This window comes from Myodes glareolus, chromosome 7 (genome assembly GCF_982192425.1).
Source record: "Myodes glareolus chromosome 7, mMyoGla1.1, whole genome shotgun sequence".
NCBI lineage: Eukaryota > Metazoa > Chordata > Mammalia > Rodentia > Cricetidae > Myodes > Myodes glareolus.
The window spans coordinates 56,656,017-56,666,956 of record NC_142032.1 but is presented as its reverse complement, the minus strand read 5'-3'; the positions used below and the strand labels follow the sequence as shown (position 1 = coordinate 56,666,956).

General features: G+C 49.5%; 1 protein-coding gene across 2 annotated transcripts; it reads left to right on the top strand.

Annotated features, from left to right (window-relative positions):
• Window positions 1-636: 636 nt before the first annotated feature.
• Catsper1 (cation channel sperm associated 1) lies at window positions 637-9,541 on the top strand. Of its 2 annotated transcripts, XM_048458485.3 has the most exons (12): window positions 637-1,899; window positions 2,683-2,889; window positions 4,135-4,248; window positions 4,358-4,511; window positions 4,832-4,923; window positions 5,074-5,217; window positions 5,332-5,395; window positions 5,549-5,621; window positions 5,724-5,784; window positions 6,533-6,608; window positions 9,119-9,233; window positions 9,377-9,541. In XM_048458485.3, exons 1-12 carry the CDS (start codon window positions 741-743, stop codon window positions 9,401-9,403), a joined length of 2,286 nt encoding a protein of 761 aa, XP_048314442.1. In that variant the 5' UTR covers window positions 637-740; the 3' UTR covers window positions 9,404-9,541. The 2 variants fall into 2 exon arrangements, 1 of the variants encoding a protein (XP_048314442.1); XR_007236716.3 differs by lacking the exons at window positions 5,332-5,395; window positions 6,533-6,608; window positions 9,119-9,233; window positions 9,377-9,541 and having other exon boundaries at window positions 5,724-5,771.
• Window positions 9,542-10,940: the final 1,399 nt, after the last annotated feature.

The following is a 10,940-nucleotide window of genomic DNA, read 5'->3' as shown; positions in this document are numbered from 1 at the left end:
TAGCAACCTAAATCCAAGCCAGCTTCTGTAGAGTCTCCTGGTTCTGCCTCCCATCTCTCCATGGGAGTCCAGGAAAATTACAGACACCTGTATGCTTTGCCCAGCTTTTAAGTAGGTTCTAGGGGTCTGAATTCAAACCTGAAATCAGGCTTAGACAGCAAGAGTTTTACCCATGGTGCCACTAACTTTTTCTTGGTACAGTTTTGTCATTGCTTTGGTGGGTCACCTCAAGCTTCGGTTTTCTGTACCTTTGGGCTTGTTGAGACTTTTTTGTTTGTTTGTTTGTTTGTTTTTTGAGACAGTGTTTTGGTGTGTAGCTTTGGTTAACTTGGAACTCAATTTGTAGATCAGAGTGGTCTTGAATTCACAGAGATTTGCCCACTTCTGCCTCTGTACTAGGATGGCAGGTCCACATCACCATAACCAGCTTGGTTTTCTTATTTTACAATAAATAGGTTAGACACAATAATTCCTTTTCATTTTTGTTTGTTTTGTTTTGTTTAGACACAATAATTCTTGACCCTGAATAATAAGTCCAGAAGGAGTCCTCATTGGTAAAATGAGGCCCAAGCATGTTGGTGACATCATAGAGAGGAGAGTTCCAAGAGAATAGTCAGACCATTCTAGAAGCCTGGGCCGTAGCCGGCACTAAGCTCAGCTCTAGCAGAGAAGGAGGTCCAGAAAAGGTCCTTTGGGTTCTCTACTTGAGCTCTCTTTGTTCCAGGGGCTCCAGTATAGTCATGGATCAACCCTCGAAGACGGACGAGGCTCACCGTGAGGCACACACTACTAGAACGGATACAGGCCATTACTCCCACTCACCACCCTCCCATGTCCACTACAGACCAGACCACAGTGGAGCCTACTACCCCTGGGAACCCCCTCACCCTCCATCTCACCATCATGGCGGATTCCACCATCAAAATGAATCCCAGCACTTTCGTGAGTCCTCAGACTCTCAAGATGGTGCTTTCTTCCATCAGTCCCATCACTATAACAAATCCCACATCTCCACAACATCTAGTACTGCTCCTTACCATTCGGGTGGACGCCATGGTGGATCTCACCCCCATACTGAGTCTCACCACCATGGTAGGCCCCATGATGGATCTCATCTCTATACTGACTCCCACCCCCATAGTGGGCCCCAAGGTGGACCTCATCCCCCCTATACTGAGTTCCACCACCATGGTGGGCCCCATGGTGGATTTTATCCCTATCCTGAGTCCCATTACCATGGTGGGCCCCAAGATGGATATCATCCCCATCGTGAGTCCCACCACCACCACAGACAACCCCAAGATGGACATTACTCTTATGGAGGGTCCCATCGAGGTAGTGAGACTTCATCCCATTTCTCTACTGCGTCATCTGGCAAAAAGGGTGCTTCCCACCCGGGGAAATCCCATGAATCCCATCATCAAGCCCACCACAATGGCAGGCTTCACCCTACCGAATTCCAACACGACCAAAAGCAACCTCATCCTGGAGAGAGCCCCTCCCACCAGTCCTTTGAGGGGTCCTCCAAGCAGGGAAGACCTCAGCCCCGTGGCGGCCATCAGGCAGGCCCCCAAGCCACCCATCACCATGGTGAGCGTCCCCCCCACAGAGAGCACCGGTCCCACAAAGAACATCATCATCGAGAGCATCTTCGCCCCAAAGAGCGTTCCCACCGTGGCTATCCAAGTGTCGACCAACTCTCTGTGATACAGAAGTCCCACAGCACCGTTGGCGGCTCCCCTTCTCAAATCGGAGCCAAAAGCTCAGTCTTCAGTGTGCCTCGCTCCCACTTGACAAGTCGATCGGGCACCTCTCGTGTTTCCAGCAGAATCCATCCCAAGGAGAGCTCCGAAGAATCCGACTCCTGGAATGAAGACGACCACTTTCAGAAGCGCAAGAGTGAGTCTCTGCTGGGCCTACAGCCCGGACTCCGACTCCCTCACTCAGATTCGTGCACGTCTAGTCCAGACCTTGGACTGGATTTCCACATGCCAGGGAGCTCAGTTCTCACCTGTATAGGCATTCCACCAGCCATTTCTTATTCTTCTGCTCACTGTCCTACCCTTTATTCCTTAAGCTATATGATTCTGGAGGCCACGCAGTGTTTCTTCATTTAGTCACTGTTTTATTCACTCGCATGTCCACTTCTTGACTGCTGAGGCCCACGTGTCCACGTCCTGACTGCTGAGGCTCCCATGTCTATGTCTTGACCGTTGAGGCTCTCATCAAATGTGGATACCTTAACTGTTACAGTCTCCCAGGCTCTGTGCCTACAGTTTAGCAAAAATAGCAATCTCATGAATAATCAGAGAGGGGCAAGTGACTTACTGAATGGGAATAGGAAAAGTAGTCAAGGAAAGGGACGATTTAGCAGGATCTTAAACAGGAAAGAGATTACCAAGAGGGCAGGACGGTGACAAGAATTAGGTTTTCTTTGAGTTTCATATGAGCAAAGGTAGATCTGTAGGATTAGGAACTCTTAGGACCTGCCACGCCAAATCCCAAACATGTTGGTCCCTAAAGTGGAAGGGTTAAGGACTGTGGCCCCAAGACCAGCACAGGGCAAGCATAGTGTCACATTAGAGAATGGGCAAGGGGAAAGATGTTCATCTGAGAGGGTGCCTGGGATCACTACACCCCCATCACTGCCTGCCTGGGCATAACTTTATGACTTACTTTCAGGGACCCAGCGGACCCACAAGAAGCAACGTTCTGGGAATATCTTCCAATTTATTTGGGGAAAAATAAGTCGCCTCATTTGGGGTCTCCGGCAAATGATGAGGTCACTGACTCAGTCCCTGGGCTTTGAGACCTTCATCTTCATCGTGGTCTGCCTCAACACAATCGTCCTTGTGGCCCAGACCTTCACTGAGTTAGAGATCAGAGGTGGTAAGAGTCAGGTGGCACTATCTCTATGCTGAAGAGAGCTGAGAGCTCCAGGACTTCCCATGAGCCTGAGCCAGGGCCAGGCAGTCTTTAAAACTTGTTACTTCATCTTCGTCCTCTGGCAACTCGGTGGCCGTCAGAGAACAGTAGTAGTAGTAGTAGTTTATTGAGACAAGGTTTCTCTGTAACTTTGGAGCTTGTCCTGGAATTCACTCTGTAGACCAGGCTGGCCTCTAACTCACAAAGATCCCTTCTGTCTCTGCCTCCCGAGTGCTGGGATTAAAGGCTTGTGCCACCACCACCCAGTGGGGAATGTTATTTTAAGGTGTTTTGCTTTTGTTTATACTCCATTTGTTTAACTCTGTGAAGCTGTGATTCTTTCCCTGTCTGAAACACCCAATGGTCCTAATAAAAAGCTGAATGTCCAATAGGCAGGAGCAAGTATAGTTGGTGCTGACAAGCAGAGAGTATAAATAGGAGAACGGAGGAAGAGGAGGACGTCAGAGGCCAGCCACCTAGCCAGCCATGGAGTAAAAGTGAAAGTAAGATCTACAGAAGTAAGAAAAGGAAAAAGCCCAGAGGCAAAAAGGTAGTTGGGATAATTTAAGAAAAGCTGACAAGGAACAAGCCAAGCTAAGGTCGGGCATTCATAACTAAGAATAAGCCTCCATGTGTGATTTATGTGGGAGCTGAGTGGTGGCCCTCCCAAAAGAGCAAAAAACTACCAACAACAGGTGACGTTCTCAGAGGTAGAAATATTGCTGGAGACTGTTGCAGAAAACCCACTAACTGTAGGTGGTGCTATTCATGATGGAGCCACCAGGTGGCGCATATGCCCTAAATATATTGCTCAGGGGGTGTGGTGGGGGAGTCCTGGGTCTAGGGGAAGAGCCTGGAGACCTCCACCAGGAGGCCCCGGAAGGGTAAAAGCCGGAAGTCTGAGAATGCTGGCCTCTAAAGCCTCGTAAAACAAGATGAAGAAAAAGATTCACCACATGTCCACAGTCCAAGGCTGAAGTTTTAGGACACGTTAAATGCTTTTATGCTTATAAATTTCCAGGCCAGCCAAAGCTACCGAATAAGGCTTTGTCTAAATAAACAAAACCAAACCATAAAAGAACCCAGCCAGGGACAGCCTGGGTGTTTGGCCTACGTGAGGTTCTAGAGATGAAGGAAAAAGCTGAACGGGGAGAGGGGGGATCAGGATGCTGCGGATTGTCACTAAAAAAGCCTCTGGTGTCCCCACAGAATGGAACTTCATGGTCTTGGACGCCATTTTCCTCTCGATCTACGTACTAGAAGCTGTGCTCAAGCTGATTGCCCTGGGTCTGGAGTATTTTTACGACCCATGGAATAATTTGGGTGGGTGGGTAGGTTGTGGGAGGAAACAGGGACAGAGATGGGACTCTGGCTTAGGGGAACTGTGGGTCTCTTGTGCCCCTCCTCAACTCAAGCAACCGTCTACCCTCAGACTTCTTCATCATGGGCATGGTAATGCTGGACTTTGTGCTTATCCAGATCAACTCCCTCTCCTACTCGTTCTACAACCACAGCCTGTTCCGGGTCCTCAAAGTCTTCAAGAGCATGCGGGCTCTGAGGGCCATCCGGGTCCTTCGGAGGCTCAGGTCGTTACCACCAAAGGCTCCTTGTCCTGGCATGGAAATACTCAAGGGAAAGGGCACAGGGACCTGGATTTCCAAGGAGTCCACTGTGACCTGTTCCAGAGAGGGTGGTGGGTTGGCATCGTAACCCCTTGCATGCTTGGGATGAGCCTCCTTCGTGTTCTAGCAAGGATAATAGCCTTATTTTCCAGGGGAGGACGGGGACACGACTAAGTCACCAGTAAATTAGGGACCCCCTAATTTTAGTATCCAGTCTGGTTTTGGGTGCAGCTTTCCGCTTCCATCCCCACTAACTCAGACTCCGCCTTCACCATCACCCACAGCATCCTCACCAGTCTCCACGAGGTGACAGGGACTCTGAGCGGATCTTTGCCGTCTATCACAGCCATCCTGTCCCTCATGTTTACCTGCCTCTGTATCCTGCGCTGTGGAGGATGGGCGGCTGCTGGCCTAGGGCAGATGGGAGTGGGGAGCAGCAGGTCTGGAAGGGACTAGATGAAGCCTGCTGAGAGGTGGGTTCGGTGGCCGGGGTTCTGATTCTGGTTTCACCCTGAGCAGTTGCTAGTCCTCTTCTCTGTGGTGTTCCGGGCATTGTTCCGGACATCGGACCCCAAGCGCTTCCAGAACATCTTCACCACCCTGTTCACCCTCTTCACTATGCTCACCTTGGATGACTGGTCCCTCATCTACATGGACAGCAGGGCCCAGGGTGGGCAAATGCTAATGGTTGCATTACATCTGCCATCTGGGGGCTGCTGATACCTGCTGGAAAGCGTGGGGATTGGGGACTGCCTTTTGATTGACTGATGCTCTCCCTCCCCAGGGGCCTGGTACATCATCCCCATCCTCATGGTTTATATCATCATCCAGTACTTCATTTTCCTCAAGTGAGGGCCTGTCCTACTGCCCAGCTTCACCATGGGCGCTCCACCTAATCCACTCCAGCCCTCACTCCACTCAGGCCATACTGGACTCAGAGGATAGTATGTGGCCTCTTCTCTGGTGTCCCCTTTAAGAGAACTTCACTGTCCTCTCTGCAGCCTGGTGATTGCTGTCCTGGTAGATAGCTTCCAGATGGCGCTTCTCAAAGGCCTAGAGAAAGTGAAACTGGAGGTACCACACAACGGGGAGGGACACCAAGGGGGTGGAGAAACAGTGTTCCAGGTGGAGGGGGCCAGGAAAGAAACCCTGGGAGAACTGAGCCCTTTTATCTAGAAAGCTGCCCGGTTCCACGAGAAGTTGCTGGATGACTCTCTGACACAGCTCAACAAAACAGGTACTGACTGGCCAGTCCCTCTTTTGCATTCCTCCTGCTCCTGAGTAGCCAGGCGGCTTCAGGACGGTAGAATCTGAGACGTGAGAGGACTATTCAAGGATAGGACTTTGTTCCAAAGGCCTCTAGATTATACTCTAAAAGTCAATTCAATTCAGCAATTTTGTTTTGTTTTGTTCTTTGAGACAGGGAAAATAGACACACAGAGAATAAAAATAAATACATTTTTGGGGAGACAGAGAAAGAGAGAGGAAGAAAAAGAAATGAACACAGAACCTGGGCTTCAGGACCCTGCTCTGAGATCAGCAAAGCAGATCCCCACCTATGACTGATAGGTTACCTTAAGTGGAAGAATAAATTAATTGGCTCCAGATAGCAAGTTAAGAATGCAAAGGATTTGGGGAGTGTCTTGACCAGTACTCAAGTGGCCATCAGAATCTGGAATCTGGTCTCCACTATTTCTGTTCTGTCGCCCTTTTGTATGGTTTGGTCTTTTTTTGGAGGGAGGGATCAAGACAAGTTTTCTTCTGTGTAGCTCTGGCTGTCCTGGAACTTGCTCTGTAGACCAGGCTGGCCTCGAACTCACAGTGGTTTGCCTGCCTCTGCCTCCTGAGTGCTGGGATCAAAGTCGTGTGCCACCACAGCCTGGTTAAGATCTCCCTGTACTTCCCTGACTGGTGGGATTCCTCTGCCTTCTTGAATCAGTCGTCCACCTGGACGTTCTCCTGCCCACGCCCCTCTCTCCATGCAGATGCTGATGCCCAGATGAGCGACAGTGCCTTGCAGGCACAGTTTATCGAGAGAATGTTCAGCAACATGACAGAGAGGTGAGGAGATAGGAGGAAGGGGAGATCTCGGGTCCAGGGCAAGAGGTCTGGAGGCCTGATGGTGGGTAGGAGGAAGTGGGCAGACTAGACTTGTTTCCACACCCACAACTGGGACATGGGAACATAAGCCTCCCTGGACAGTGAGGAGCGACACCCAGCTCTCAAAGAAACTCATGTTGGCTGCACTGTAAGGACCATATCAGCATCAGAGCCTTCTCCTCTCTCTCTTTGTTTTTTTGTTTGTTTTGTTTTTTGAGGCAGGGTTTCTCTGTGTAGTTTTGGAGCCTGTCCTGGAACTAGCTCTTCTAGATCAGGCTGGCCTCGAACTCACAGAGATCCACCTGCCTCTGCTCTTGAGTGCTGGGATTAAAGGCATGCACCCCCACTGCCTGGCCTCTCTTCTCTTTATTAAAGAAGCACCTTGACTCTTGTCAGATTCAGGCTCCATGATGGTGCCAGGGACCCCATGAGAAGTCATACTGTATCACTACCACTCAGCTCCACATTCCGGAGTCTTTGCTGGTTCATTAGAGATGGACAGGTTTCAGCCATGTGGAAGGTTGAAGGGGGACCGTGGGAAATCATCAGGCCAAGGTCTGGAGACCACATGGTCAGACCTCATCCATGTCCATCCCTGGCCAGGCCAGCTGACGATTCCTGCTGGAGACGAGGGTCCTTGGCAACAGGCTGCTGCTTCTTAGTCCTTAGGCCCAGCTCTCTTGAGGTTCTCTATGGAAGTGAAGCCCTGTGCCTGTGCCCCACAGCCAGGCTGGCTCCAGATCACTACACAGGGCGTCCACGAGAGCTGACGTCCTCTAGGCTCTGCTTACCATGAGAGAATCTGGTTTCAGCAGCCTGGCACTGAGGGTCCCGTATGATCAGGCTAGTGCCAGCTTCCCTCATGCCACACCTGTTGCTCTCCATGGCACCGCCACCTTTTGCCCACATTCTTTCCTAAGATGGCATATATCTACTATTGCCAGTCCTCTGCCTACACCTTTGCTTTTGGTTAGATATTGATGCCAGGCTCAGATGACCAGGATATAAGGAAGTCAATTTAAATTCTGACTACTGTCACCTGCTGGGTCACTCCTGTTCAGCCTGCATGTTCCAGGACCTGGGCCACCACTGTAGCCCAGGTTACACTCCTTTAGGGGTATGGTCCCTACTGATCCCCTCCACCAAGTATCTTTTGGTGCAATTTTGGCTTTTCACTTCCATTAAAGTGAAAAGTGGAAAGTATCACTTTCCCTCCGGATAAAGTCCAGGTTATTTCCTCTGACAAGGCCCTCACATTGTGTTGACATGTCTAATGTGCTGCAGTTGCTGGGTTCCAAGGGTGACACCTCTTTCTTGTTTATCTCAGTGTCCTTGGAGCAACCTGTTTTTCCTATTCCCAGTGTTTTTGATGAATAGATTGATAAGATCCAGTGGGTGGACGAGTAAGAGAGTAATGAACATTGGTGAATATAAGTGGGTGGATAGATGGTCCTTTAGACTGGGGGGTGGATCCAGGGAAGAACAGGTAGGCGCAGGGGTAGGTAAGTATGGAACGGTGCAATGGCTGGACAGGTGAGTGACTGACTGGGCACATGATGGATAGGCACGTGGTTGAGTGGGTCCATGTTTAGGCTTGTGTAGATGAATGGGCAAGAAGATGGATATAAAAAATAAGTATATGGCAGGATGTGTGGTTGAGAGATAAACCATTGCTGATGTCTCTATGACAGACAGGGATATTTTGGGGATTGGACAACAGGCAGACTCACTGAGTATAATGGTTGTACACTGGTAACCTCAGCTCCTTGGGAGGCTGAGGTGGAAGGATCACAAGTTCAAAGCCAGTCTGGACAACTCAGTGGGAACGCATCTCAAAATGTTAGGGGCAAGAAGAAATGGTGATGTCTGTAACGTGCTCTCCATGCAAGCATGAGGACCAGAGACAACACCCACGACAACTCTGGGTGTGGCAGTGCATGCCTGTACCTGTAGTCCTAGTGCCGAGGCAGTCAGCAGGATCCCTGTCTAGCCAATCAGTAAACTCCAGATTCAATGCAGACATCATCTTAAAAAATAAAGTGGAACTCAGGCAGTGGTGCTCCACACCTTGACTCCCAGCACTCAGGAGGCAGAGGCAGGTGGATCTCTGTGAGTTCAAGGCTAGCCTGATCTACAAAGAGAGTCTCAGGACAGCCAGGGCTACACAGAGGAAATCCTGTCTTCAAAAACACACACAAAAAAATCCAAAAACAAAAAAAAAAAAAAAACAAACAACAGCAACAACAAAAGTGGAGAACTATGTAGGAAGACATCCAATGCTGACTTCTGGCCTCCACACATATGCATGCATACATGTGTACCCACATTCACACATGTGCACAACAATATACACAAAATAATAAGTAAAATCTATAAAAAGAGGGGCACACTGGAGATAGAGGTCTAGGTCATAGCAAGCAGGGTCATGTTAGGGCCTTAGGAACCCAGTCCTTGCCTCTGCCCAACTCCAGGCAGCGGGAGCTTCACTTCCAGTACCTACAGTTGGTGGCATCGGTGGAGCAGCACCAGCAGAAGTTCCGTTCCCAAGCATCTGTCATCGATGAGATTGTCGACACTGCGTTTGAGGTAAACCAGGAAGGATGAGAAGCGGAAAGGTAGAAAGAGGGTTGTGGGAGGAGCTCTTACCCAAAAATGGTTCTGAGTAACAGCTGTGGCATTGGCAAAGGCTGACCCTGGCTCACTCACATACACCCTATCTGACCCTACAGACTGGAGAAGAGGATTTCGGGAAATGACCCTGAGGAGTACCACCGTGTTGACTTGAGTCTTTGGCAAGTGGCCTACCAGGGTGGGTTGGGACAAGTTCCTAACTCTGCTGGCATTCTTATCCAGAACCATGCTGGACTGAGGTCCCAACAAAGTTTTAAAAAGCCCAGGTGGCTCTGTGTCCTCACTGGCTAGCCTGAAGCGAAGGGTAAGGGGAGTTGGAGAGTGTGCTGCAGGTATATGTCAAGAGTTGCATGTGGAGTTGGACAGTGTGCTGCAGGCATATGTCAAGAGTTGCATGTGGAGTTGGACAGTGTGCTGCAGGCATATGTCTAGAGTTGCACGCAGAAGGGGCTCCTCTTGGATCTCTCCCAGTCTCACCAGGTCCCAGCCTCCCAGCTCAGAGCAACAATGCTTTAGAGGGGATCAGGAGGGTAACACAGAAAGAGGAGCCTGTTTCTGGGTGGTGGTTCCAGGACAGCCAGGACCATTACACAGAGAAATGTGTCTCAAAAAAAAAAAAAAAGAAAAACAAGAGAAAAAGGAGCCTGGGGTGGTGATGGAGGACCAAATTCAAAGTCCTCTACTTATGGGAGAAAAGCCTGTCTGGCCTGAGGTCGGGAGAAAAAGAACAGATTGGAACATCCCCGAATCATCAGGATTTCATGAGACACCAGACATGGGTTCAGGATCCAGGAACCCCAGCATATAACATACTACCCAGTGGGAATATTACGAATCCAAAAGGTCAATGGTGGCGCATGCCTTTAATCCTAGCACTCAGGAGGCAGAGATCCTCTGAGTGGATCTCTCAGATCAAGGTCAGCCTGGTCTAACAGCCAAGGCTACCCAGAGAAACCCTGTCTTAAAAAACCAAAAGTAATAAAAATTAAAAAGAACCCAGAGGTTTGAAAAAAGTGGGGGAAGAGCTAGTGTGATGGCTGGGTAGTTAAGATCACTTGCTGATCTTCCAGAGGACCCAAGCTCAGCTCCCAGCACCCACATCAGACTGCTTACAACCACCTGTAATTCAGTTCTAAAGGACCTGACAGGTATTTTTTAGCCTCCATGGGCGCTGTGCTTACATGCTCAACTCACACACAGATACGCATGTATGCACATAAATAAAATATTCCCCAAACCCCTAGAGGTTAAAGGTCACTTGGTGCGGGAGAATTGTTTGTATTCTGTCAATCATGTTTTAAATAAACGCTGATTGGCCAGGCAGGAGGTGTAGGCGGGAAAACCAAACAGGAAGTGGAAATGATGCAAGGAGAGCAGGAGAATTCTGGGGAGGAGGAAGTTGATTCCTTCCACTCCTGCCCAGACCACCTAAGCAGCAGGATGTGAGCTGCCCCACTGAAAAAGGTACTGAGCCACATGGCTAACATCGATCAGAAAAATGGGTTAATCAAGATGTAAGCGTTAGCTAATAAGAGGCTAGACCTAATGGGCCAATCAGCATTATAACTTATAGAAATCTCTGTGTGGTTGATTTTTCTCTGGGACTAAATAGCTTGGAGGCAGGCAGGAAAGAAACCCCCAACAAACAGGCCCACTCATGTT

Bases quoted from the DNA above. Each gene is read 5' to 3' on its own strand.
- Catsper1 (XM_048458485.3), top strand. From the start codon at position 741: ATGGATCAACCCTCGAAGACGGACGAGGCTCACCGTGAGGCACACACT. The intron at 2,890-4,134 runs GTAAGAGTCAGG...GTGTCCCCACAG, and splicing joins TGAGTTAGAGATCAGAGGTG to AATGGAACTTCATGGTCTTG. The intron at 4,512-4,831 runs GTCGTTACCACC...CATCACCCACAG, and splicing joins CGGGTCCTTCGGAGGCTCAG to CATCCTCACCAGTCTCCACG.